Below are 26,685 nucleotides of genomic sequence, written 5' to 3' on the forward strand. Positions count from 1 at the left end.
GGGCAGAAAGTCTGATGTTTCACTTTGAGGTGTCCCCACATTGCCGTATAATAAAAGGCTTTCCATACACCAATGTGTTACATTTAAGTAAGGATGGCAGGGCCTGAAGCCACTGCCTCACTTCTCACACCTTTTTTTCCCTCTTCTGTGAAATGGGGACAATCACGGCTTGTGTAGAGGAAGGAAAGACATAACGGCTGTAAAAATCCGAAGCCCAGATAACCTGGACCTTGGGAGGTTCCTACATTTCCCCCAGGTTTTCAAGAGGTTTCTTCTGCTCTGAGCAGGGTGCCTTCAGAGCTACGGGGAGAAGGTCTGGCTCTCCTCCCTCCTGCCACCCCTAGGGCCTTGGTTTCCCCCTCTCAGGGGACCTGTTTGAGGATGAGGGGCCGCCAACACCCTCCGTGAGGCTGGGGCCAGAGGCACAGGCTGCCACAAATGTCTCATTGGTTGTGCTGGTCCCTTCAGCCCAAATTCTTGTTGCTGTCACTTCTCACTTCATCGAAGCCATTTTTCAGTCTGTAGGATGCTCCTGCTCTGGGTGTGTCGTGCCAGCCCCTGCTCCCACCCCACAACCCCGGGGGCTTCCAAGCCCCAACCCTGGGTCTGAGTCCCAACAAAGGCAGGCCCCGGGGGAACAGCAGCCACCAAATCAGAGATAGGGCTTTCCGGGAGCGGCAGGCGGAGCCCCTGTGAGATGGTAGTAGGTGGCCAGAAATCTGGAGCCCCTCACTGGCGTCTGGGTTTCCCCCAGAACCAGCTCCCACTGGAGACGGAGAGAGGGGCGTCGTCTCGGCTACCTCCCCGCTTCCCCGTACTCTTTTTTTTCCCAAGCTGTGGGAGCCAAAGGGTTAAATCCCATAGAGCTGATGCTCTGACTCCAGGCTAGAGGGGCCCGGGAAGCTGGGGTCACTTCCTGCTCCGTCCCAGTCACCCTGAACTGGTCCCCGGGTCCTCAGCCTGGGATCACCCCTTGAGAAGGACCCCAGAGTCCTCGGCATCTAGCCCGCCCCCCAAGGCAGGGCATTCAAGGGGTTAAGTCCCCTGGGGCTGGATTTTGCCTTGCGGCCTCTCCCAGACCCCAGAGCCGTGAGTTGGGGACGCCAGGGTTCCCGGGGGGTGGCCCGCAGGGCCCGGGACGGCCGCCGGGGAACAATGGGGCGCGGGAGGCGGGGCGGGCCCGGGCCTGAGCCCCCTCCCCCGCCCCCGGGCCGCCCGAGGCAGGGGTGGGGGCCGGGCAGGGGCCGCGAGGGCCGAGGATTCTGGGAAGAGCGCGAGGGTCTGGCTGTGGGGGAGGGGAGGGCGTGAGGATTCTGGGAAGAGGGAATTCGGCCGCCCGGGCCGGGGGCTGGGGCGCCGCGGGCGAGCCGGGAATCCTGGGTGCCCTGGGCGGGGGAGGGGAGGGGAGGATGCCGGGCGGGGGCTGGGGCTTGGGCGCCGGAAGGAGGGTCGCGGGCACCGGCTGGAGCAGAAGTCCAGGGTCCCGGCCGGTGCGGGCGCGGGGGGGCCGAGGCCAGGGCGGCTGCATTCCCGCAGCTGCCTCCATGTCAGGGTCACCCTGGGCCGCTCTCCACACCTCTCTGGAAAGCAGCCTTCCTCCTCTCCTTTTTTCTCGCTCGCCCTCCCTCCGCCGTGGGACTGGCCTGAGGTCCGAGGAGAGGCCGGTGCAGGCCCCAGCACTTCTTGCCTCGCTCCTTCTCCCCACTTTCATACTCCATGTCGGCCCTGTCATTAACCCGTTCCCTTCTACACTGGACCGCTGAGTTTGAATTTTCCAGACGATCAAGGTACACAAGCTCTTACCTGTCCTCAGCAAACATAGCGGGGGCAGCCGCCCAGCTTGGCAGAGGTCCCTGCTTCCATGTCCCCAAAGACGTTTAGGGCTGGGAGTGGGGGTTCTCACAACGTAAGGAGCTGCAGAGATGAAGCAATTCATTTACTTCCTAAAATCTTAACTCCCATCTCCTCCTGTTATGTGGCAGGGTTCTGCTGGCTCCTGCCTCACTCTGGTTACCACCCAGCTGCCTCCTCCTGAGTCCTTGCACCACTGCCCCCAGACACACAGTGCCTACCCCACATGGCCATGTGGAGCCCAGGGACTCTCTTAAGGGTTTAGACGTTGTGGGAGGGTCCCCTCCTAGTGCTTAGCTCCTTTGGCCCCTTCCCGTATTCTGGTATCAGATCATCCTTTTTTGGAGTGACAGCTGGCTGTGTTTTCCCTCTAAACTCCTGCTCCCTTGCTGCCATCCCCTCTAAAGGGATTGGACCAAACAGGTTTTGTGGGAGCAAGAGGCATCTCATTCATCTTTTGTTCATTCTACATTTATTGAGCAGCTGTTCTGTGTTAGTAATAAAATAGGGCAGCGAGAAGAGGAGAAAATGTGTCAGAAGATGGGGTGCAGGATGGGAGTGAGAGCGGAAGGCTTCAGTGGGGAGTGCTGTTTTGAGTTCATAGATGCAGATCGTCAGGATCCAACCCTTCCTTTTGCCACTGCCGCCCGGGAAAGCCTCCTGGTCCCAGGAATTTCTCCTTTTGTGTTCCCGTGGCTAGCAGGCTCTGTGTTCTCCCCAGCTGCCCACTTTCTGGAGTCTCACATGACTCTCAAGGTCATCTCCCTCTCTTGGAGGCTGGGACCAGCTAGACACAGAATCTTGCGTTTCTGGTCTTAGCTCTGCAACTTTGTAGCCCTGTGACCTTGGAGAAATCTCCCTGGGTGTCAGTTTCTTAATCTGTAAAATGGACAGTCTGATACCTGGGGTGTATCACAGGCTGGGGGAGGGTTGGGGGAGAATATGAGCCCAGGCAGGCTTGGGTCAGGTGGTCTCCAGGAGTTATCTTTTCCTTTGCATTTCCCTTTCAGTTAGTTCTATAGAAGCAGCCCCCACCCGGGGCTTTAAACTGCCTCCTCCCCCTACTTCTGGCCTAACCTTCAACCTTTCTGTGGTTGGATAACGGAAAAGTGCCCCAGTCTTTTGAAGGGCCCTGTCCCCTCAGGGAAATTGGTGTGGTTTTTTTTTTTTTTTTTTTTTAAACTAAGTGTTCCAGGCAGTCTTGGTGCTCTGTGAGGCTCGCAAAGAAAGTTTATTGGTCCCAATTAGCAGCCGCATTAAGGAGGGAAATTAGAGTCTTAATGAGCATCCTCTGATTAGCAAAATAAGTTTTCCAGCCTCTGGGCATCGGAGGGGTGGGGTGGAGAGCCTTCTTTCACTGTCGTGTCAGATACCTCTCAGCCCCCAGACTGGGTTCAAAGGGTTATTATGACTGATGAGCTTTTAATTACACTCTTAAATTCAACCTCCTTGCTTAGTCGTGATCTTAAGATCTGAAGCAGGAAATCAGGTCTGTGGGGGGGAGGCCGCGGTGAGAGCCAGTGCCCACGAAAATGGAGAGGTAGGAGCCTGAAGTTGACATCTCGAGGAATAAGGGCTGGGGGGGGTGGGCAGATGGGGAGGGGGGGTGGGGGAGTGAAGGAAGGCGGGGTCGCCTCCCATGGTGTCCTCTCTCTCCTCCGCCAGGGTCCCGGGAGCCCTGGGCAGTCCTGAGCTCTGGGATGGAGCCTGAGACAGTGCTGTGGGGCCCAGATCTACAGGGCCCTGAACAGAGCCCCAGCGATGCTCAGCGAGGTGAGGCGTGCAGATGGGACTGTGGGCCTGACAAGACTGTGGCTCCAGTTCAAAGAGGGGCCCGGACTCTGGGGGGAGGGCTGGGGGAAGGAATGGAGGAGGCCCAATCCTGTGTCTGAAAAGGACATGGGGGCTGGAGACTCCCATTCTCTCTGTAGGTGCCGAGAGTGGGAACGAAGAGGAGAGCCCTCAGCAGGAAAGTTCTGGGGAGGAGATCATCTTGGGAGATCCAGCTCAGAGTCCAGAATTCAAGGACCCACCAGAGATGCCCCTGGAGACACCCTCCCAGGATCCCTCAGCTCCCCGGGACTCTCCATCCCCACTGAGTCACTCCAGCCCTTTGGACCGACAGACCCCTGTGGACCCTCCAGCCCCCGAGGTAGTGCCGGCCCCATCGGACTGGACCAAGGCCTGTGAGGCCAGTTGGCAGTGGGGGACACTGACCCCCTGGAACAGCCCCCCGGTGGTCCCAGCCAGTGAGCCGAGCCTGCGGGAGTTGGTGCAGGGCCGCCCATCTGGGGCGGAGAAGCCCTACATCTGCAACGAGTGTGGCAAGAGCTTCAGCCAGTGGTCCAAGCTGCTGCGGCACCAGCGCATCCACACGGGCGAGCGGCCCAACACCTGCTCCGAGTGCGGCAAGAGCTTCACGCAGAGCTCGCACCTGGTGCAGCACCAGCGCACGCACACGGGCGAGAAGCCCTACAAGTGCCCCGACTGCGGCAAGTGCTTTAGCTGGAGCTCCAACCTGGTGCAGCACCAGCGCACGCACACGGGTGAGAAGCCCTACAAGTGCACCGAGTGCGAGAAGGCCTTCACCCAGAGCACCAACCTCATCAAGCACCAGCGCTCGCACACGGGCGAGAAGCCGTACAAGTGCGGCGAGTGCCGGCGGGCGTTCTACCGCAGCTCGGACCTCATCCAGCACCAGGCCACCCACACGGGCGAGAAACCCTACAAGTGCCCCGAGTGCGGCAAGCGCTTCGGCCAGAACCACAACCTCCTCAAGCACCAGAAGATCCACGCCGGCGAGAAGCCGTACCGCTGCACCGAGTGCGGCAAGAGCTTCATCCAGAGCTCCGAGCTGACCCAGCACCAGCGCACGCACACCGGCGAGAAGCCCTACGAGTGCCTCGAGTGCGGCAAGAGCTTCGGCCACAGCTCCACCCTCATCAAGCACCAGCGGACTCACCTACGCGAGGACCCCTTCAAGTGCCCGGTGTGCGGCAAGACCTTCACGCTGAGCGCCACGCTGCTGCGGCACCAGCGCACGCACACGGGCGAGCGGCCCTACAAGTGCCCCGAGTGCGGCAAGAGCTTCAGCGTCAGCTCCAACCTCATCAACCACCAGCGCATCCACCGCGGCGAGCGGCCCTACATCTGCGCCGACTGCGGCAAGAGCTTCATCATGAGCTCCACCCTCATCCGCCACCAGCGCATCCACACGGGTGAGAAGCCCTACAAGTGCTCCGACTGCGGCAAGAGCTTCATCCGCAGCTCCCACCTCATCCAGCACCGCCGCACGCACACGGGCGAGAAGCCCTACAAGTGCCCCGAGTGCGGCAAGAGCTTCAGCCAGAGCTCCAACCTCATCACGCACGTGCGCACCCACATGGACGAGAACCTCTTCGTGTGCTCCGACTGCGGCAAGGCCTTCTTGGAGGCGCACGAGCTGGAGCAGCATCGGGTGATCCACGAAAGGGGCAAGACCCCGGCCCGAAGAGCTCAGGGTGACAGTCTGCTGGGGCTCGGGGACCCTGCCCTGCTGACCCCACCCCCCGGAGCCAAGCCACACAAGTGTCTCGTCTGTGGAAAGGGGTTCAACGACGAGGGCATCTTCATGCAGCATCAGAGGATCCATATTGGAGAAAACCCCTATAAAAATTCCGACGGCCTCCCCGCCCACCCAGCCCCTAAGCCGCCTCAGTTCCGGTCTCCCAGGCTCCCTTTTGGAGGGAATTCCTATCCAGGTGCTGCAGAGGGCAGAGCTGAGCCCCCTGGACAGGCCTTCAAAATGCCTGAAGGGCAGGAGAGCTTCAGCCAAAGGCTGGGGCTCCTCTCCTCCAAGTCCTACATCTGTTCCCACTGCGGAGAGAGCTTTCTGGATCGGGCGGTGCTGCTCCAACATCAGCTCACCCACGGCAGCGAAAAGCCCTTTCTCTTTCCTGATTATAGGATTGGTGTAGGGGAAGGGGCAGGGCCCAGCCCCTTCCTAAGTGGAAAGCCCTTTAAATGCCCTGAATGCAAAAAAAGCTTTGCCCTCAGCTCCGAGCTGCTGCTACACCAGAAAGTCCACGCAGGCGGGAAACCCCAGAAGAATCCGGAGCTGGGGAAGAGCTCGTCTGTCCTCCTGGAGCACCTCAGGAGCCCACTGGGGGCCAGACCCTACAGCTGCTCAGATTGTGGGGCCTCCTTCCAGGATCGCCTTGCCCTCATCCGGCACCAGGAGACCCACACCCAAGAAAAGTCCCCCGGACCCGAGGACCCCCTCCCAGCGCCAGCCCCCTTGTCCACAAGCCAGGAAGGGGAGGGAGAGGCCCCTGCCCCTGCCCCCACAGGGAGCAGCAGCAGCCAGGAGGATGGGGAAGGCCCCAAAACGCTCTTGGGAGAAAAGCCCTATTTGTGCCCCGAGTGTGGAGACGGCTTCACAGAAGTCGCAGCCCTCCTTCTGCATAGGAGCTGCCACCCAGGGGTTACCCTGTGAAATGGGTCTGGAGACCAGGGGGCCTCTCTCTCCTGAGAGGAACTCTGGATCGCCCCAAAAATTATGTGGGGAAAGGAGGAAAACCCTATCAGATTGTAGAGAAGCAGAGGAGGGAGAACCATGGGTAAAAAATAGTGCTTTTACATCAGTGATGAGAAACCCTTTTAAATTGTTGGTGGGAACCACTTATAAGGCAGTAGAGAAAAACTGTTGGGTTAGAAACCCTATAAATATGTAGGAAAAAAAAAAAAGCCCTTTTAAGTCTGTAGCAGAAAAACCCTATAAACCATAGTGGATAAAAGCCCTATTAATTGTAGGAAGAGGCCCCAATATGTCTCTAGACAACCTTCTAAAACTGTATCGAAACCCTTGTGAAACTCTAGGGTCGCCGAAGTGCAGGGGAATCCCACAGTGGCCTTGACCTGGGAGGAGTGACCCTTAGAAGGTAGAGAAGAATCTCCCATGAACTTGCTCCGCACGTTCCCTCCCCCTGGAGGGTGGGTGGGTGCCTCTCTCCCAGAGCCTGGGATATTATTGCCTGGGGTAATTACACTGCTCAGCCGGGGAGGAAGGAGTGTGGGCATCGCGTGGAACCAGAAAAGGAAAGGCAGAGGGAGGAGAAATGATCCGGGAACTAGGAAGAGGAAAGTCAAGCTCGTGGCCCCGGGTTACCAGGGCACTCTCAGATGCCATTGTGTGTGAGGGGAGAGGCCCTCCGTGTGAGTTCCTGATGAGAAAGAACCCGAACACGGGGGCGGAAGAAAATGTCAGGTCTTTTTGAAGGCTGGAGTTCATAAAGGAGCATAAAGGCATGGCGTGTGTGAGAACACGAGGGAACCGCCACCAAAATCAGGACGAGTAGTGCGCTGAGGAAGGTGGAGGTGGGGAGACGTTGCAACGGAACCCAGCAAACCCAGGCTGCCTGGTCCTCCAGGAGCTTGTTAAACTGCAAATACAAGCAGATCCCAGCTCAGGCCACCAGGGTTCCCCCCTGCCCGGCCTCCCAGCCAGGCAGGACCCCCCTTCCCCCAGCCAAGCTGGGGACATCTCCTCTGACAAGCCCCCAGGGATGGAGGGCCCCTCCTGCCTCGTTCTCAGGTCTCACTGTCAGGAGGCGTCTCCTGCCACCTGCCACCAGTCCTGCTGCAGTGGCAGCCCGTTTCTTCGATTTCTGTCCACAGTCGGAGAGGGAGAAGCGCTGCTGGTCGACCTCCAAAGAATAAAGCCTTGCAGAGACTCAGCCTGTGTGTGGTGTAATCCTCCCCAGACATCTCACGTCAAGACAGCCCAGTGTGGCTTCTCTGTGGCAATGAGGGCCAGCGAGTCGACAGGACAGAGCTTTGGTTGGCCAGCAGCAAGCCGATTTGAAACCTTTCACCTCAGCTGTTAGCAAGGCTGCCAGCAGGCCAGGCCAGCCTGCATGTTGTGTGGGGTGTCGGGAACACCCCACAGACTGGACTGTGGTTCCCCAAAGAGTACACGGAGGCCTCTGCGGTTGTAACAAGCCAGCCCACTGGCCGATTGGGAAAGGAACATACCCCACCCACTTGGCTCCTCCTTGGCCAGAAACCTCCCGAGGGAAACAGAAGGATGAGAAATACCCTCGTTGGCCAGGCTGCTCTCCTGGCCTCACACAGCACACACGGTGACATACTTTCATTATCCCAGCCAGACCCACTCACGTGGCTGGGAGTGTGTGGCAGGGAGAGACTGCTGTCCTCTAAAATGGCTGAAGAGAGGGAACTCTTGAAATGTTCATAACAGGAACCCCACCCCCTAACCCTGGAGAAGGCGAAGGCTCTGTCCAGCGCTGGGTCCAGTGGAAGCGCCCACAGCCTGCCCAGCAATGCACTGTGGTCCTGGAGTAAGAATTGGACACCAGATGAGGTGGCCTTTCAGGTGTCACGTCCCTGGAGAGGGTGACCCAGCTTCTGACAAACCTGTGGAAGAGACCTGATTCCACTACCTGAGTGTTCAAAAGGTGAAATGCCTTCACCCTTCATCTGTCCTGTCCCCAGAGGGATGACTCTCACATATCAGAGCTGGAAATCCAGAACACGGTGGGAGGAAGAAGGTCGGCCTGCTGGGGAGAAGGCAACGGCAGGCCTGGGATGACTGTGGGGAGACCCTTCTTGACATCTGCATAAAGTCCCCACCCCACCCAAGTGCCAGGTCGGAAAGCACTGCTGAGAGGGGCGAAGCAGGCCTGCCCGCCTCTGCTGACAGAGTCACCCAATGGGGTGTTCTGCTGAGCCTGAGGAAGAGGAGATGAGTCCCCAGGCAGGTTTCTTCCTTCTACGATGGTAGCAGAAACTTCAGTTGCGGAGACACCACCTTGTGATGAAGCCAGAAGCAGATCCCCTTGGAAACAGGTCTGGGAATCTGTCTCTAGGAAAGTCCTGGGGAGCAGCCTTTGGGGCTCTGGAGCCAGTGCTGGGGGGAGATGGGTCTGTAAGTTCAAAGGCTCATGGGAGGCCTATTGAGGACTAGGGTGTAGCATACATAGTAGGATGCTCGCATGTTGTAGGGATGGGCGAGGGCCAGGGGTCTTGGCTCCGGTACAGAGTGGATGATGTGGACACAATTAGTTGGGGTCTGGGGTTTCATAGCATGAAAGGGGGCAGGGTCGGAGACTCCTGGGTGTGACCTGTTCGCTGTTGGCCAACTCCGCAAACTCCTTTAGCCTGGTGCTTCCCTCCCAGAGCAACCTCTCTGCTGGGAGGATCTAAGCAGGGAGCAGGCTGGGGAGGTGGCGGTGTCCAGAGTCCCCAGCTCAGGCCAAGGCCCAGGGGTTGTGGCACTTTCCCACCAGAACTGAATCTGGAAAGCAGAGTGTAGGCAAGCCCTCTTGTCCGACTCCACGCAGGCCTGACTCTTCACAAGTGCCTGGTGGGGGAACCCAAGGCAGGGTCACAGTGTCATTGGTGAAAGCTGAGGGGAGAATAGAAACTGATCTGAGCTTTAGGGTGAAACTTGAAACTGCTATGGATATGGAGGTCAGATGGGAGCTTGAGAGAATGGGGCCTGAATCCTGAAGGGTGGGGAAACTTGAAACCATCACAACCAAAAGATGGGGTTCCATGGCACCCCGCCCCTGAGGGGAGCGGCCCCAGACTCCTTTGTCTCCATTAGGGAAGCCCCACTCCCCTGACTTGTCCCCCTGGAGTGAAGAGAGACCCCCACTTTGAGTGTTGTGTGTCAATAACAGTGTTGTGTCACCGGTGGTCATGTTGATTAGTTGAAGAGAATAAAGGGAATCAGACGTCTCAGGTGGTTTCTGTCTTCTCGTGAGCCTGGAGCAAGCCCAGAGAGCCCTTTCTTTCCTGGGCAGGGTCCACGTGCAACCTCGAGAGCTCAGCCCAGCTGCAGGCCGCTCTTGCACCCGTTTTCCTGGAGGCCCTAAAATTCCCATCCAGGGCTTGCTGGTGGGAGCCTGGAGGTTTATGGAGTTTTAAAGTCTGTCCTCTTGGGGGACAGGGGGAGACATGTGCTGAGAAGGTGGCAGAGCCAAGCAGCACAACATGCTGGCCTCTCGGTGCCTGGTGGGTGACTCTGGCACTGGCTGGCTCAGGTCCAGCCCCATGAGGCCTCTCTGGCCAACAGCGCCCACAGTGCCACAAGGGAACACGCCTAAGATCTAGTTGCAAAAACTGGTGCCCACCTCCTCTGGTTTGCCTGGGTCCTAGACCTTGGGGAGAGGTGGAGGGAAGACCTGGTTTGTCATCTTGCTCTCCTGATATGACCCCTGAACCCCCACCATGGGCAGAGGCAGGGGCTAAGAGAAGGGGAGCCATGTGCCTGAGGGAAACCACAAGAGCCAGGAGCAAACTCTGCACCCGACCAAGCCTCTCCTCCCCCGTTGCCGGGCCTGCCTGGGCCTGGCCTGGGCTCCGTGCTGTCTGGGCCATGCAGAAGTTGCTCTGCTGAATCCTCATTGTGGGCTTCCCCCAGTGCCATCTCCCATGCCCAGGCCTGGCCATGGCCTCTGAGTGGCTGCTTGAGGTCAACACATGCACTAACCCATTGCCTGCCTCCCTTGTGTCACTCTGACCCAGACTCCCAGGAGGGGCCGAAGTGTCTCTCCTCCTCCATCTGGAAAGAAGGGGGTGGGGAGAGGAGGGGAAGTGCCTTTCCTGTAGAGGTGAGCAGAGAGGGCTAGCTGAAATTCCCTGTGTTCCCAGCCCTGGGACACTGAGCTGCCTCAGCACAGGAGTCCTCAGCAAAGTGAGGAGGCTACAGAGGAAGAAGAGGCACTGGAGCATGTTGGCTCATACTTGGCAGAAGGGGCGGTGGACCTGGACATGGTACCTTCCAAAGCAGAGGGTCAGGAAATTGGCTGGAGGAAGTGACCTTAGGGGTGAGGGCTGCAGGGACAGGCAACCGGATGTGTAGGGGCCAGAGGTGGCGTGGGGGCATAGAGGGTGCATGACAGTTAGGCAGGGACTTATAGAGGGGTAGGAAGTGAGAAAAGGTAGTGAGCAGAGACCAGAGTGTGGAAATATCTTGAGTAACTTGGGGATAAGAGCACCTTTTTTTTTGGCGTTTTTAGGCCACACATGTGACATACAGAAGTTCCCAGGCTAGGAGTCCAATCTGAGCTGCAGCTGCCAGCAATGCAGGATCCGAGCTGCATCTGACTCTACACCACAGCTCACCAGAAGATCCCTAACCTCCTCAGCAAGGCGACAAATCGAACCGGTATCCTAGGTACTAGTTGGATTCCTTACAGCTGAGCCACAATGGGAACTCCCCCACTGGGCTTTTTTAAGGAGAGTGATGTGATCTTACCCCCTACTCCCACCCAACCCCGGCCATGAATGATGATTTACCAGGTTTGGAGCCCAGGAAAGAGAAAGGGGCTGGAGGTGTGGGGCCTTAGCAGCTAGGCTGTAGCTAAACACACCCAGGGAGGGTGGCAGAGAAGAAAGAGCAGTTAGCTTGGGGGCGGGTAGAGGAAGAGGATCAGCAGAAGATGGAAAACCAGGAGCGTGTAGCATCACAGGGCCCAAGGCAAGTTTTCAGAGGGTGGTCAATGTCAAATGCTCCACTGGGCCCTGTGACCAATCAGACAGCCTTAACTTTGCCACTGAGGCCAACATGTGCTTGGTCCCAGAGGAGATTTGGCCTGCCCATCTCAAGGCTCCAGGAAGCTACAGCCACAGAAGCTACTAGGGGTTGTAACCTCCTGGGTAGAAGGCCCCTACGACCAACCGATCCTCCCAGCACTGGGCAGGCGCATTGCAATTTGCGGAGTGTTTTACCCTAAGGCGCCAGTGCTCCTCCCCCTGAAATTCTGGGATCTCTATTACACTCTCTTGGGCTCCAGCTTGAGGAAGCGGTTTGACGCCTACTTTATTAATCATGAGGGTTCAGACTTTTTAGGCTCTCTGGACTAGCCTAGGAAAGATATTTACGGGGGTGTGCAGTTATTTGCATCTGCTAAGGCGTCTTTGCGGCGGTGACAACAGAGAGAGAGGGTAGTGCTCACAGAGGATGGCTGACCCAGAGCCGGTCCGCATCTCTATGATGCAATATGCTGCGTTTTCCCCACCCTGGCAACCATAACCGGGCCATTACAACCGGGGGCCGCGGACACTTCCTCTGCGGCCCCATGCCATCCCCCGCAGCGGCCCGTGCCTCAGCGAGCGTGCCCGCCGCCGCCAGCCTTGCGCCGGAAGTCACAGTGGCCCGCGTCTCCGTCTCCAGTCCGACCTGGTCCAGCCGCTGCAGCCCCGCGGAAACCTTGGACACCAGGTGGGGCCCGAAAGTAGATAAGGCTGCGAGTGCTGGCGAAGAAGCGACCGCTAAGACTGCGGGGTCACACAAGGCCGTGACTGTTAACAAGCCGGTGGCCGCTCCTGTGGCCATGGCTCCGATTCCTGCTCCGGCACCAAGCCCGGCCATCACCTGCCAGAGCGCGAGCCCCAGTTCAGTCTCGGTGAAGGCTCCGTCTGCTGACCCGACAGCGCGCTGAAGTTGCAAGCGCCACTCCACACACATGTACCGCAGGACATAGCCAGCGGCTAGCGCAAATGGCAATGAAAGATGTCACCCATTAAGGTGTCCTGTCTGTCCATCCGAGGGGGAGGGAGCGGGCGAAGCTGCTCGGGGGAGACAGCCTAAAGACTGGGGTCCAGCTCTCTCCTCCCAGGATCTTGTCGTCAGGTGTCAATAGCGGACTACATTTCCCAGGATGCAACTCGAGTTTCCCAGCAGCCCCGCCACCAATGACTGAGGGGGGGGGCGTGGCGAGCGCCCCCTACGGCCCCCCGACCCCCAGGACAGGGCCTCCCGAGCTGCAGGAGATCCAGGGACTGTCCGCTTTTAGCCTGAGGAAAACGAAGGGCCAGCTGGCAAAGGATTGACGACAATGCTTTCTCCCCCAAAACACGCCCCTCTCATGGGCCCGGTCTGGGATATGAGACAGCCCTTAGGTCTAAGCAGAGCTAGGTGTTGGGTTTCATCTGTGCAGGCCCTCCAGGTTCAAAGGCCAGACAGGGTAGCGCTGGGAACAAGTTTTAACAGCCAAAATCCGGGACCACATGTAGGGCAGGTTAGCCTGGCTACTCCGACTATAGGCTGAGGTTTGGACGTTTATTCATAACAATTAACAGCCTATACAAGTCACCTCCAGAACAAGGGCTGTGGGTCTGAGTGGACCCTCGCACCTGTCAGCAGCTCCACCTTCCAGGCGCCTGTAAAATGCCTTCAGAGCCCATGGAGTTTGCTGGGGCCGGCAGCACAGGAAGCATTGTGGGTACAGGCTCAGTCACAGGGTGTTAGATGAAGCTCTTCTATCTGGAATGATTGGAAGTTGGCCCAGCAGCTAGTGTGTCCCTCCTCCCTCCTGGAAAGTTCTGCCTCCACTGCAGTTAAGGCCACCAGAATGAAAGCAGAGACAAGGGTAAGGACCAGAGGAGCCTAAGGAAGCATGAGGTGGGTTTTAAGTGGGCTGGGGAGTGAGGGGACCAGGAGGGGTCTGATTAGAATAGAAACTGATGATCTTGGTTCAGCACTCCTGAGAGGAGAGCAAGGTGACTGCAGCAGCCTTAGAGCTTCCCAGAGGAAAATGATGGTGCCCCGTCGCCTACCCAGGGGGTGCTCTGTGCACAAGACCAGGACCAAAGAGCACAAGGAACTCCACAGGAGGAAAGCTCTGCCCAGGAGCAGCATGTGAAGAGTTACCCGACCAGTCAGAGCAAGGAGCTAGGGGTCCAGCCCACCCCTGATCCTCATTTGTGGGTGTATAAGCAGGTAGTGAGCCTCTCTTGTGTGAGAGGTCACAGCCCGGGGAATTCACCCTTTAGGGCAGGGATGGGCAGTGGAGATGGTGGAAGAAGGGTTAGGACCAGCTTCCAGGAAGTTCCATTGAGTGCTCCGGGCCCCTCACAGCAGGCCCTTCCTGCAGGGAGAGTGCCCCCTAAGCTGTGGCTCTGACCTTGGGGAAAAGGTGGAACTGAGCTTGGCTGATCCCACACCCACTAGCATGCACCGGGGCCCCCGAACCAACTACGTGGGGAGGGGCTGGGCCCATAGGGTCCAGAATGGAGGGTGGGGGCCACTGGATGTGGGGTGAGGAGGGACTGGAGGCACAGCCCCCATAGTCCGTGGGTGTTCCAAAGTCCCCTGAGTTACGAGTTCAGCTGATGTAGACACGGTGGAAGTCGTGGGCACCAAAGGCCGCGTTGCACTTGGGGCACTTCCTCTGTCGGGCCTCATAGCGGCCCCGCACGCACTCGAAGCAGAAAACGTGGAAGCACTTGGTAAGGACTGCATCCTTCTTGCGGGTGTTACAGCAGGGGCAGGTCAACCGCGCCTGGGCCAGGCAAAGGCATCAGCTCGGGAACAATCCTGACAGTGCCCAGACCCCAAGCTGACAGCAAGAGGTGCTCCAGACTAAGCCCACCACACAGCAGCTGTATCTAACTCCCCTGCTAGCTCTGGGAGGGGGGATGAGTACTCTCTGCATGAGGAAACAGGTTCAGACGCAGAGGTCTCAAAACTGGAAAGCAGCATAGTGTGGACTCTAACCTGGTAAGTCATGGCCACAGGCCCCCTCCTAAGGTCAATGACCCCTAAGCTCCAGCCTGAGCTCCTGTGCCCCATCTCTTCTCCCCTGGCCTTTGCTGGCCAAAGCCCAATCCTGGCTTAAGCTACCTACTTTCTTTCCACCTGGACCTGCTAAGTGATAGCTGGGCATGGCACTGTCTCTAGAAACTCTGTTCTCAACCCTCAACTGGCTCAGTCCCTGGTGTTGTTCAGAGATCCTACTGTGCGTCCCTGGATTCATTTCTCTTTATGGAGAATTTACAAATCTCTTCTAGCCTGAAATTTCCCACCTCCCACCAGGTCTCACCACCTCCACTCCAGACAGGAAATTCCCTCAACTCAGCACTCTCCCCAGCATTCCTCCTCTGCCCTTGAAATCCCAGCCCAGCCGGCCACCTGATTATCTCACTGGACACATCACCTCTTCCCCAGCTCTCAGACCCTGCCCATCAGATGGTGACAGGTGTCGCCAGACCCCTCCCTTCTCCCCACTGACTGCCTCTGCCCCTTCAAGGCCAAACCTGTTGAAGCAGGTTGTCTATTTACTGACTCACCCTCCACCCTCTCACTCCAGGAGGTGAGAGTACAGGTGGTCTGACCTCCACCTCCACCCAGGAACCATCCCCACCAAGACTGCCAAGTCCTAAAGGCATCTCTCATCACTTGCTTCATTCGCCCTCTTGGCAGCTCTGACTCAGCTCCCCCTGCCTCCTTGAAACCCTTCCCCAGTCAACTCCCTCTAGATTGCTCTCCTTCTCCCAAACCACAGGCTTCTCTTCCTCTGCCCATCCTTGAAGCTTTGAGGGAAAATGCGGGAGAACGACCCCTGTTCTGTCTCATGGCACAGACCCTCCCGGGGTGACCACGGTTCTATGTGGCACTGCCACCTCTGCTGCCCACTCTGCAAACCCCTGTCCTCTGGACCAGCCCTTTTGCTGTGTGTGCCTTCCCAGACAGCTTCCCAAGAAGGCCCACAGCCGCCTCATTCTGAACATCCTTAAGACACTGCTCTCTGGTTTAAAACCCTTTGATGTCGCTTTCAGCAACTGTGAAGCTGGGGAGATCCTGGTGGGAGAAGGACATCGGATCTTGTTGATGTCCCAGCCCTTCGAACACCTCCCCCAAAGCCTCTCAATAAAAAGGGCTTGATTCCACCCACCCCACCCAGTGAATACATGAATACGTAAATAAGACCATCTGATGCCTCCACACTGCACAGAGGTTAAGCCCAGCGTCTCTACCTAGTTAACCAAACCCTTCAGGATCTAATGCTGCCCAGCTGCCTTCAGGCTTGTCGCTCACCACAAGGCCCACATTCTGTCTTCCAACTACAGCCGTCCAGCCTCTCTGGAGCACACCTCTCTCAACCAGGGCCTCCACTGCTCTTCCCTTTGCTGGAATTCTGCTATTGCCATTTCCATGGCCTCATGGCCAACCCTGCCTCATCCTTGTTTTCCTTTGTAGGATATTCCTTCCAGGAAGCCTGCTGAGCCTCAGGGCTGCTAAGGGTTCCCACAGCTCCTCCAGCCTCTGCTATCACCCTGCTTATCCTCCAACAGACTGTCAGCTTTAAGAGCTCTGAGACCAAATCTAGTGCCTGGCCCTCCCACACCTAACCAGGCATTCTGCCTGGCATGTAACATATTACCTGACGCTCCTGACGCTCCACGATGGGTTCGGCCACATCTTGCTATCCTGCCTAATTCTGGGGTCCCCATGAGAGCTCTCACCAACCCTCACCTGAGCTCCTAGGTCAGCAGAGCACAACCCAGCCCCACAACCCCACCTTGTACTCCTTGATCTCCTCCTGGAGGATTTCATCAGCATCTGCGTAAACCTCCACCTTCCTCTGCTTCTCCAGCTTGCGCCGCAGCCGGGAGATGTCCTCCTGGGGCAGGAGAGGGGCTGGGCTGAGCACAAGGGTCCTCGACCCAAACCGCCTGCCCCCACTGCCAGCCCTCACCCCCCACACACCTGAGCCCTCTTGAGGTTGAAGCTTTCCTTCTCACGAGCAGCCCGGCTCTCCGCCAGGCAAGGCTGGATCTCGCGCAGCCGTGTCTGCACATGTTCCAGCTGCACCTTCAGGTCTTCGGCCAGCTGGGCTGCTTCCACAGCCTACGGGGGTAGGGGGGGACCAGGCGCCTGAGCCTGGGGAGTCCGGCCCCATGGAGCCAGGGCCCCCAGATGAGGGGGTTGAACATCCAGGGATTCCTGCTCTTGGGATCAAGTCCAGTATATCCACTGGAGCTGGTGCTGCCTCCGGACCTCTCCACCCTCACCTCCTCCTGTTCTCCCTCATCCCCAACACTGTCAGTTTCTCAGCTGCATGATGCTCTCCTGAAGAGCACAGGGCTCCTCTCTGTTCCCCTCAACTCCCCCTGCACACACACTTCTTTCCTGCCACTCCTCCTAAGCCTCAGCTCAGTGTCCCTTCCCAAGAAAGGCTATATACTATTTTTTTTTTTTTATGCACTTCAGTTTCCTTCATAAAACTTACTGCCATCTGTAATAATGCTATTTCATCTGTAGGATTCCTATCCATCCCTCACAACTGGAATTCCCGGGAGTTCCTGTGGTGGCTCAGGGGTTAAGGAATCCAACTAGGAACTATGAGATTGCGTGTTCGATCCCTGGCCTCACTCAGTGAGTTAAGGATCTGGTGTTGCCGTGAGCTGTGGTGTAGGGCTGGAGGGCACAGACGAGGCTCGGTTCCCACGTTGCTGTGGCTCTGACGTAGGCCGGCGGCTACAGCTCTGATTAGACCCCTAGCCTGGGAACATCCATATACTGCAGGGGTAGCCCAAGAAATGGGAAAAAGACAACCCCCCCCCCCAAAATCTGGAAGTCCCCACTTCCAGCAGGGCTGTCCTGCTCCCATGAGCCCCCAGCACTGAGTGTAGGTCCTGATATCTCCCGAGGGCATGACTAATACTGTGTAAATGAATGAGCTCAGTGGAGGAGAAAAAGTCCAGCTGGGAAAAGAAGATGAAAATCAACATTCATCTTTTTTTTTTTTTTTTTTTTTTTTCTTTTTGGCCACACCTGTGGCACACAGAAGTTCCCAGGCTAGGGATCGAACCTGCGCCACAGCAGTAACAATGCTGGATCCTTAACCCACTGAGCCACAAAGGAACACCTCAGTGTTAACTGTAAGCCTTTACTATGAACTAGAAGAGTGAAACCAAGATGGTGACACAGGCCCTTCCTAAGTCTGCTCCCCTCAGAAACACCCACCGTGAGTTTGACATTCTAGGTTTCATCCATCCACATGACAGGGCCACCAGCCCCATCGCATGGCTGGCCAACGCCGCCGTCAGGGAGACCCAGGCCCACATTCCGGTTCTTCTCTTTCTTAAGCAAGTCAACTACCTGCCTGAGCCGTATCCTCACTTATGAAAGGAGGATGACAACAAACACCACTGTGGGGTTATGGTGACACCTAAACGTGACCACTCATGGGATGTTCTGGGCGCAGGGCCTGGAATTCAATGAGTGTTTTGACACATGAGCCAGGCTGAGAGAGGAAGCAGAGCGGGGCTTCAGCCCAGGTGGTCTGCTTGGAGTTCTCTAGACAGAATCACAAAGTGAGAGTGTGAGCCAGCATCCCAGGTCGCTGTACCTTCACGTACAGCCTCACCTTCCTCTTGTTGAGCTCCAGGGCCTGGCTGCGCAGCGTCAGCTCCTTCTCTACACCCCCAAGGCTGCCCTGCAAGGCCCGCTCTTTCTCCTCCAGCTTCTGCACGGTCAGCAGCTGGGCATCCACCTGAGGGCAGGGGTGGGGACTCAGTGCTGGGACATCCCTGCCTCTCCAGCTCCACTCTCCCAGCCCATGGCAAGCTTACCTGAGACTTGAGGCCAAGAACCTGCTCGCCCAGCTCATCTTTCTCCTCCCGCAGCAGCTTATGAATCTGGTTGGCCTTGATCCGCTCAGACATCAGCTTGAAGTTGGCATCGTCCTTTTCCCGCAGCTGCTGCAACAGCCGCCCATTCTGCTCCTGCATGTCCTCAAAAGCCTGGCCTGTCACATCCATCTCGGACAGCAGAGCCTCCTCCTCCTGCAGCAAGTGGGCAGGGGCAAGAGGGAATGTGGCAGAGGGACAGGACAGCGGGGAAACCAGAGGAACACACGGCTGACCGAGGAACCACTGAGCAAATGCAGGCTGTGTACTACTACAAGAAGTTTGGAGAATTCCAACATTCAGAGGCAAGGGGACCAGAAGGGGGTCACACCTGCTTGGTGGCACCCAACTTGCGCTGCAGATGTTCTATCTGCTCCTCTGCCTGACGAATGCGCCGCAAGGCATCCTCATCGGCGATCTTCTTGCTCTCTCTCCGATCCCTCTCCTCCAGTTCCCGGATCCGGCTCCGCAATTCGTCGACCTATCAGCACCAGAGGAGGGAGCTCTTCTATCCCAGTACTGCACCCCTAGGGCTCCACTCTGGTCTGAACCCCCTGAGGCAGCTTCTCTGCGCGTCCCACAGGCCCTACCTGCCCTCACCTCAGCCTTGGCCTTGCGTTCGGCTGCCATGAGCTGCACCTTATCCCGCTGCTCCTTGGGCGCGGACTTATACATGTCCAGCAGCAGCTTCATCTCCTTCTGACTTTCCTGGGCCTTCCTGGGGGGGTACAGGAGGAAGCCTTGGTGACTAGGGTTGGAGGCCACTGGGCAGCGGTTGGAAGGAGAAAGGAGGAGGGCCTCACTTGAGCTCTGCGCGGAGACCTTTGAGGAGTTCTGATTCCTTCCTCTTGGCCTCCTCCACCTTGGCCTTCTCCCGATCAGCCCGGGAGAGTGCCGAGGCCACAGATGGGGGTCCCAGGCCCGGCCCTTCGCGTTCCCGAAGCTCCCGCTTGGGCCTGGCCTCGGGTTCTCGGCCCCGGGAGGAGGGGCCCTGGGCCCCGGGGTTCAGGGCCTGGGCTTCTTCCTCTGGGGGGCCCAAGTCTTCCTTTTTTGCCGAGGAGGTAGTAATAGTGGTGCCAGGCATTGAAGCCACCTCCTTTCTGGTGTCAGGGGCAACAACAGGGCTTGGGCCACCTTCTTCTTTCCCTGGGGCTGGGGTGCTGAGGCCGGAGTCCTCTGGGTGGCCCAGGGTGGGGATGGAGTGGGTAGAGCCACTGGCCTGGGCCCGGAGCTGCAAAGCAGAGAGAGAACAGGGATGGGGGGGTGACATGCTTACTGGCATGTAGCCACAGCTTTTCCCAGGCAGCCCTCTCCTCACCTTGGCGATCTCAGCCTGCACTTCCCGCAGCTTCCGCTTGTATCGCTGGGCGTCCCCCTTTAACTGGTGGTTGTGGTTTTGGAGGCTGCTGATCAGGTGGCGCATCTCCCTGTTGATGGGCCCTGGAAGAGAACAGGCACCAAGGGACTGGCTAGGGGCCCAACCAGTGGCAGAGGTGGCAGGGCCAGAGCCATCATGCCCATTACAAAGGAGAGGAAAACCAAAGCCTTAGGAAGAATGTGATCTCGAAGTTGCTGTTGTGACTCAGTGGTAATGAACCCAACTAGGATCCATGAGGACATGGGTTCAGTCCCTGGCCTTGCTCAGTGGGTTAAGGATCCAGCGTTGCCGTGAGCTGTGGTGTAGGTCGCAGACACAGCTTGGATCTGGCGTGGCTGTGGCTGTGGTGTATGCTGGAGGCTACAGCTCCAATTGGACTCCTAGCCTGGGAAGCTCCATATGCCGCGGGTATGGCCCTAAAAGCCAAAAAAATAAAAAAAAAGACGACAAAGAATGGGATCTCATCAAATAACTGAAGGAAATTCACTGAAAGGTAACCCAACGCTGCCTATGTGTTATTTCTGCTACTGCAGGCTTTCAAAATATTTCCAAATTTCCTTTAAAGGAACACATAACTAACTGTAAATTCACAAAAGTAAATTAATCCACTTCTTTTAGCTTTTCTAACAAATGTCATCTTCTTAGTTACATTTCCCTGACCTTTCTCCCAACACTTCCTATCTTCCCACCCTGTTTTATTCTTCTTGGCGTATCTGTCGTCACCTCACACACACGTGCAAGTACTCGCCTCTGCTGTCTCTTCCCCACTACGACATGCTCCACAACAGTGGGGATTCCTTGTGTTTTGTGCCCTGGCATAACCCCAAATCCTCGAACTGGGCCTGGCTCCTAGGTGGTCTTCGTTAATCTCTAAGTTTCTAGAGCGGTGCCAGAGGACCATGGAAGGGGCTGAGCACGCCTGTTCTGGCTGCGTCTGCTCCACCAGCCATCTCAGCTGGCTGTAAGCCGGGGGGGGGGTGTGGTCCCTGTTTTCCACAGGAAGGTGAGGCTCTGTCAAATGATGGGGCTTAACCTCTTGCATCTGGATGAGCATCTGGCCACACACCAGGGCCCAGCAATCCCAGATAAGGCCCCACCTCGACCCGCCCCCACCACATCCCCGCCTGCTCGTTGGCCGCCAGGTTCTGTTCAAACTCGATGCGCAGCATCTCGTACTCCTTGCGTACCTGGGCCAGCGTGTCCTCCAGCTGGATGACCTCTGTGCGTAGCTTCTTCTGTAGCCCCAGCTCATCGCTCTGTGGGTGGAGGCATCAAGGACCCCCACAGTCCCTTAGCTCCTGGCAAGCCTGCCCCATCCCAGCTCAGGCCTCAGTGGCAAGGAAGGATGGATTCCCAAGGGACCCCTAACAGGCACACAGGGCTCCTGACAACCTTGACCCAGGAACAACTTGACCCTAAGAGTCCGGCCCTTACCCTCGTCCCCTGGCCCCGTTCCAAGGGCATACCTCCATGTGCTCAATGTGCCTCAGGTGGGAATTCTTGGTGGCCAGCAGCAGCCCCCGGGCCTCATCAAGCTGGGTCTTCACTTGCAGAGACTCGTTGTAGAGCAGTGAGAACTGGGCCTGCAGCATTCGGTACTCTCCTGTCTCCCGCACCACCTCCTCAGGAAGGCTCCGCAGGGCCACCTACAGGCAGGGATGGCCAAAGGCCATCAGTGAGGGGACTCAGAGCTCAGCCCCCAACACAGCTCAGAGGGCTCAGGCCCTCCCAGCCCCCAACACAGCTCACCTTGAGACGCTCATTGGTCCGCACAGCCCCTTGAAGTTCGGCCTGCAGCTTCTCTAGCTCTGCCATGCGGCTATTGGCCAATTCCTGGTTTTCCTCCAACTCCGCATTCAGCATCTCAAACTGTGGAGTGGGAAGGACCGTAAGAGGCAGGCCAGGCCAGGTTGATGCTTTGCTCATATCCCCCACCACGTCCCCCACCCAGGCTCCCCTCTGTAGCGCGGTGATGTATTCTGAAGCGCCAGGAACAAGCCAGATCAGGAGCTTTCCCAAGGGCTCCCAGGCAAATGGGAGAAAATGTAATAGTGCGTGGTCAGTGCTGGGCTCACGGAACTTGCAGGGCTCACGGAAGCCGTCCTTGAAGACCCAAAGAGGAAGCCGGGTCGAGGGAAACAGGACACAGTGACCCCCCGAAGCAACAAGAGAAGGTGGCAATGACCAAGAGGTAAGAGCAAAAGCAAGACAAGGAATGAGACAGTGACAGCAAGGCCCTTTCTGGGCCACACAGCTGAGAATACCAGGTGACTCCAACATTCCCCACGTCTCTTTGCTAAGAGGTACTTTTTCTCTGCAGTACTTTAAACCAACTGATGTACTAGTTTACCTACTTCTTATCAGTACCCCCAATTAGGACCCTAGTTCCACAAAAGACTTTTGTCTATTTTGTTCTCCAGTGTGCCTGCTTTGAAGCACAGTACCCAGTGCTTCACTGGGTTCGGCAATTATTTACTGAATACACATGTGAGAGCAGGAAACGAAGCAGCGTGAGTGACAGGAAAAGTCCTCAGGGACCACAGCTGGACGTCTGTCCTTAACCTTGAGGAGAATCTCAATGATGCAGTAGAGAGGGGGTGGGGGGGTGGGGGGGTAGGGGGGTGGGGGGTGGGGGGAGGGAGAAAGCTGCTGCTCACCTTCTGCATGCTGAGTGTGATCTGGCCCCCCTGGAAGCCCGAGGAGCTCCCAGACACGTAGTAGCCAGAGTTGAGCTGTGGAGAGAAGAGAGACAGATGGGGGTGGAAGAGAGGAGCCCAGGCCCCAAGTACCTTGCACTGGCTCCAAATGACCCTGTGCCCGAGCCTCACCTGCTCCAAGGCCTCCGCCAGGTGCTTATTAAGCTTTTGCTCACGCTTCCGCAACTTCTCAATGTCCCACTGCAGGTCTTCTACCGTCGTCTCCATCTCCAGCACTTTGGTCTCTGCAGATGTCACTTTATCCTGGAGCTCAGAGTACTAGGGACAATGACGGGGACAGATGCTCAGATGAGAGACTTGGCTGAGATCCTTGGGTGGCTATCTAATCCAAACCCTGTCCTGGTTCTAATCCCACCCCCAAAGGCCCAACTCCTACCTCCAACGAGATGCGGTGGTGCTTCTCCTGCAGCTGGGTGGCCAAGTCCTGCAGCCGCCGGTTCTCACGGCCCAGCTCCCGGGTGCGCGCCCGAGCCGCCTCACCGGGGGGCTCACTGTCCCCTGAGAAGGCAGAGCTCAGGTAAGAGCCAAGTCCAGTGCAATGGGGCAAAGTACTAACTCATTCTGGAGTCTGCTATGTGCCCAGTGTCATCCACCAGCTGTCTTGCCTTTTCTCATAACAAAGCCAGGGGTCTTTATCCCCATTGTACAAAGGAGGAAACCGGCTCAGAGAGGAGCGCCATCTGCCCAGAACACCCCAGAACACCCAGGCTGGACTGACAGGACTGAGGCTGGGAGAAGTCAGTCTGCCTGAAAAGCCTGGGCACTTGCTGCCACGTCTTGCGGATCAGCACTGGACACTAAGGCTTGTGCGAAGCGCTCCCATGAGGTCTCTAGCCACGAGGTGGGAAGCCCCTCCAGCCATCAACAACTCCTCCCACCATCTCTCCAGAGCTCACCTCCAGGAAGCCAAGCCAGAGGCCCCATCTACCTACCACCTGAGCCTTCCTCTGAGAACATGGCTCATTTACTTCTTGGGGAACTGTGGCTGCCTCGGGGCCAGGGGTATTGAGGGGATACCATGAAGGTGCAAATGGGGATGGACATCTCTGGGATGGGGTCACCAAGAACTAACCTCGGCTGTAAACTCGCTGACAGAGTTCCTCCACCCGGCGCTGCAGGCGGTCTGAGGCCTCCACAACGCGGGACACAGCTGCCTTGGAGAACTCCATGCGACCCTGAAGCTGCAGCTCCACCTCCTCACTACTGCTGGCACCCAGGGCCACCACGAAAGCCAGGGCTGGCTCACTGAGCGGGGGCCGCAGCTGCACTGGCAGGGGCTCTACAAGGGATGGACAGACCCCCATCAGGATAACAGCAATAGTTACCATCACTCTGTACCAAGCTCCAGATGGAGCCCTTCGGCTCTCTATGGCTCACTGAATCAGCACAACCAATGCCTGCAGCACTACATTATCCCATCTTAAAAAGGCAACAACTGGAGTTCCCATCATGGCGCAGCGGAAATGAATCCAACTAGGAACCATATAGGAACCATAAGGTTGAGGGTTTGATACCTGGCCTCGCTCAGTGGGCTAAGGATCCGGCATTGCCGTGAGCTGTGGTGTAGGTCGCAGATGCCGCGTGGATCTGGCGTTGCTATAGCTCCAATTGGACCCCTAGCCTGGAAACCTCCATGTGCCGTGGGTGTGGCCCTAAAAATAAAAAAATAAAAAAAAAAAAAAAAAAAAAAGGCAACGACTGAGGTTCCAGGAGGTAATTTCCTCAAGGACGGAGAGCTTCCAAACATTTCCTCAGAAATGCCTTCTCTGCCTTCCCAAACTAAATTAGTGCACACATACACACACACAAAAAAAGGAGTTCCCGTCGTGGCACAGTGGTTAACGAATCCGACTAGGAACCATGAGGTTGCGGGTTCGGTCCCTGCCCTTGCTCAGTGGGTTAATGATCCGGCATTGCCGTGAGCTGTGGTGTAGGTTGCAGACACGGCTCGGATCCCGCGTTGCTGTGGCTCTGGCATAGGCTGGTGGCTACAGCTCCGATTCAACCCCTAGCCTGGGAACCTCCATATGCCGTGGGAGCGGCCCAAGAAATAGCAACAATAACAACAACAACAAAAAAGACAAAAGACAAAAATAAATAAATAAATAAATAAATTAGTGCACACATACCAATTCCCATTCAGGAGCCCTTCTGCTTTTATGTGTGTGTGTGGTTTACAGTCACTTTCACCCTAATAGCTAAGACAGTGTTTCTTTTCCTTTTTTTTTTTTTCCCAGCCACACCCACGGCATGCAAAAGTTCCCAGGCCAGGATTCGAACTCATCCACACAGTGACAGTGCCAATCCTTAACCCACTGAGCCACCAGGGAACTCCCAGTAATTTTTTTTTTTTTAACTATCTTTGTCTCCTCCAAATCTACACCAGTGCCAAGTACACAGTCATAATACAAATACATGTAATACTTTTAAAACCTGAATTGGGAGTTCCCGTCGTGGCGCAGTGGTTAACGAATCCGACTAGGAACCATGAGGTTGCGGGTTCGGTCCCTGCCCTTGCTCAGTGGGTTAACGATCCGGCGTTGCCGTGAGCTGTGGTGGAGGTTGCAGATGCGGCTCGGATCCCGCGTTGCTGTGGCTCTGGCGTAGGCCGGTGGCTACAGCTCCGATTCAACCCCTAGCCTGGGAACCTCCATATGCCGCGGGAGTGGCCCAAGAAATAGCAACAACAACAACAAAAAGACAAAAAGACAAAAAAAATAAATAAATAAAACCTGAATTGTACTCTTAACCAAGTCATTCAGATTCCAAAGTCTCTGTTCTTATCCACTGTGATTTGCTGCCCAAATATAAAATCAATTGTGTGTGTGTGTGTTTGTATAGGCAGGGAATTCAGCAGCCTGATTATCAAGATCCTTTCCTCTCCAGGACCTTTCCCAGAACTTAATTAAGCTTCCTAGATCCTAGGGTTCTGGCCCTACCCCTCAGCTCCGATGTTCCTGGCTCTGTGAGAGGGGTCTCATCACGCGTTGGCCCTTCCTGGGTCCCAGGCGCCTCTGGCCCTGAAGACAGCTCCCCCTGGCTCTCATGGTGTCGGAGAAGGGCTTCCACAGTTTCATCCAGCTGAAAGGAGAAAGCACCAAAAATGTTAGGAATCCCTCAGGTGCTTCCTAGCATGATACTCCCTTTCTAACAGAGAAGTCTGAGAACTGGCAGCTGGATCAAAGCCCAGTCTTGTAAAGGAGAGGGGCATTCACCTGGGCCCAGTAGCGATTGACAATGAGGAGTGTGGCATCATCTGTAGCCTGCCTCTTCTCCAGTTTCTCAATTCGTTCTCGGAGTTCATCTTCACAAGCCTGTCTCTGTTCCAATCGCTCTGCTAGTTTCTTGTTCTTGAACTGCAGAACCTTCAGGTCCATCTCCTCCTACCAAGGAAACAGAGGGGCCGAGGAGAGAGAGGGTCAAGAAGGGCCCAAGAAACCAATCAGAGAAAGAGACAAAGGAAAGCAGATAGAACGGATGTGAGAGGGGAGCAGACTGCTAACAGGACATACAAAGCTCAGACACCCACGGAGGAAGCGTCTTGTTTGTAAGGAGCGTCACGTTCTGCTCCTGCCTCTTTCTACCTGAAGTCTGACATGTCTGTCACACGCTCTCTGGGAACCTGTTTGCCTATCTGCGAGGGGAAGGCAGACGTCATGTCCTAGGTTTCCTTCAACAGAATGCTCTGTAAAGTGGATCTGGTTAAACTTGGGGAACTGGGAAAACGGTTCTGGGAAGTTGGGCGGGCTGGGGCAGGAGCCCACGAACCGTGGAAGAGATGCCCCCAAGACGAATGGGCTCTATAAGCGTTGTTGTTGTCTTCTCCTCGCGGTTCAGCTTCTTCTCTGGGGGCCCCGAGCCCCCATCGCCGGCGGCGCGTTTGTTGCCGGGCCCAGACATGGCCGCGGCGGCGAGGAGCGGCCCCCGGTCTCTCGAGGACGTCAGGCAGGCGGACTCGGCACTTCCGTCACCTGCAGAAGACAGAGAGTAGAGCTGGGGAAGGGGACGGAGGTCCGCAGCCACGAGCCTACCCCCGCACACAGCTGCCGGACCCCGCCCCGCCGGCCCCGGGCCCCTCACCAGCAGCAGGATCAGCCTAGCGCCGCCATCTTGGACTTCACCGGACGTCACTGGGCACCCCCGCCCCCCAGCACAGAGCGCAGGCGCCAGAGGCAGCGCCGGATGTGGCGAAATCTTCTCCAGTTCCTGTTTCTATTGGTTGTGCTTTGTTCCTCCTCTTGCGTCCGTTTGGTTTCTTTCTGAACACCTCCTCTTTCTCTCAGTGATTGGCCGGTAGGCAGTTGCCATGGTAACTGA

At 56.8% G+C, this 26,685-nt stretch overlaps 2 protein-coding genes across 5 annotated transcripts; one reads left to right on the top strand and one right to left on the bottom strand.

The window, feature by feature from the left end:
• Nucleotides 690-13,167, top strand: ZNF629 (zinc finger protein 629). Of its 3 annotated transcripts, none has more exons than XM_005653002.3 (3): nucleotides 690-1,089; nucleotides 3,517-3,624; nucleotides 3,783-13,167. In XM_005653002.3, exons 2-3 carry the CDS (start codon nucleotides 3,552-3,554, stop codon nucleotides 6,323-6,325), a joined length of 2,616 nt encoding a protein of 871 aa, XP_005653059.1. In that variant the 5' UTR covers nucleotides 690-1,089; nucleotides 3,517-3,551; the 3' UTR covers nucleotides 6,326-13,167. The 3 variants fall into 3 exon arrangements, with proteins under 3 accessions (XP_005653059.1, XP_005653060.1, XP_005653058.1); XM_005653003.3 differs by lacking the exon at nucleotides 690-1,089 and adding an exon at nucleotides 1,407-3,391; XM_005653001.3 differs by lacking the exon at nucleotides 690-1,089 and adding an exon at nucleotides 1,407-1,787.
• RNF40 (ring finger protein 40) lies at nucleotides 12,899-26,580 on the bottom strand. Of its 2 annotated transcripts, none has more exons than XM_021086412.1 (20): nucleotides 26,449-26,580; nucleotides 26,137-26,339; nucleotides 25,584-25,751; nucleotides 25,308-25,449; nucleotides 23,441-23,647; nucleotides 22,745-22,866; nucleotides 22,480-22,626; nucleotides 22,309-22,383; nucleotides 21,401-21,520; nucleotides 21,118-21,297; nucleotides 20,772-20,907; nucleotides 19,592-19,713; nucleotides 19,077-19,504; nucleotides 18,874-18,991; nucleotides 18,605-18,754; nucleotides 18,217-18,429; nucleotides 18,012-18,137; nucleotides 16,349-16,489; nucleotides 16,161-16,262; nucleotides 12,899-14,141 (listed from the first exon to the last, which is right to left on the bottom strand). In XM_021086412.1, exons 2-20 carry the CDS (start codon nucleotides 26,266-26,268, stop codon nucleotides 13,965-13,967), a joined length of 3,006 nt encoding a protein of 1,001 aa, XP_020942071.1. In that variant the 5' UTR covers nucleotides 26,269-26,339; nucleotides 26,449-26,580; the 3' UTR covers nucleotides 12,899-13,964. The 2 variants fall into 2 exon arrangements, with proteins under 2 accessions (XP_020942071.1, XP_020942072.1); XM_021086413.1 differs by having other exon boundaries at nucleotides 12,906-14,141; nucleotides 19,592-19,716; nucleotides 20,775-20,907.

The sequence above is a fragment of the Sus scrofa genome, chromosome 3 (genome assembly GCF_000003025.6).
Source record: "Sus scrofa isolate TJ Tabasco breed Duroc chromosome 3, Sscrofa11.1, whole genome shotgun sequence".
NCBI lineage: Eukaryota > Metazoa > Chordata > Mammalia > Artiodactyla > Suidae > Sus > Sus scrofa.

Bases quoted from the DNA above. Each gene is read 5' to 3' on its own strand.
- RNF40 (XM_021086412.1), bottom strand. From the start codon at position 26,268: ATGTCTGGGCCCGGCAACAAACGCGCCGCCGGCGATGGGGGCTCGGGG. The intron at 22,867-23,440 runs GTTAGTTCTTGG...CTGCCTTCTCAG, and splicing joins TCAGCGAGTTTACAGCCGAG to GGGACAGTGAGCCCCCCGGT. The intron at 21,298-21,400 runs GTGAGCTGTGTT...CCCTGCCTGTAG, and splicing joins GGACCAATGAGCGTCTCAAG to GTGGCCCTGCGGAGCCTTCC.
- ZNF629 (XM_005653002.3), top strand. From the start codon at position 3,552: ATGGAGCCTGAGACAGTGCTGTGGGGCCCAGATCTACAGGGCCCTGAA. The intron at 3,625-3,782 runs GTGAGGCGTGCA...TTCTCTCTGTAG, and splicing joins CCCCAGCGATGCTCAGCGAG to GTGCCGAGAGTGGGAACGAA.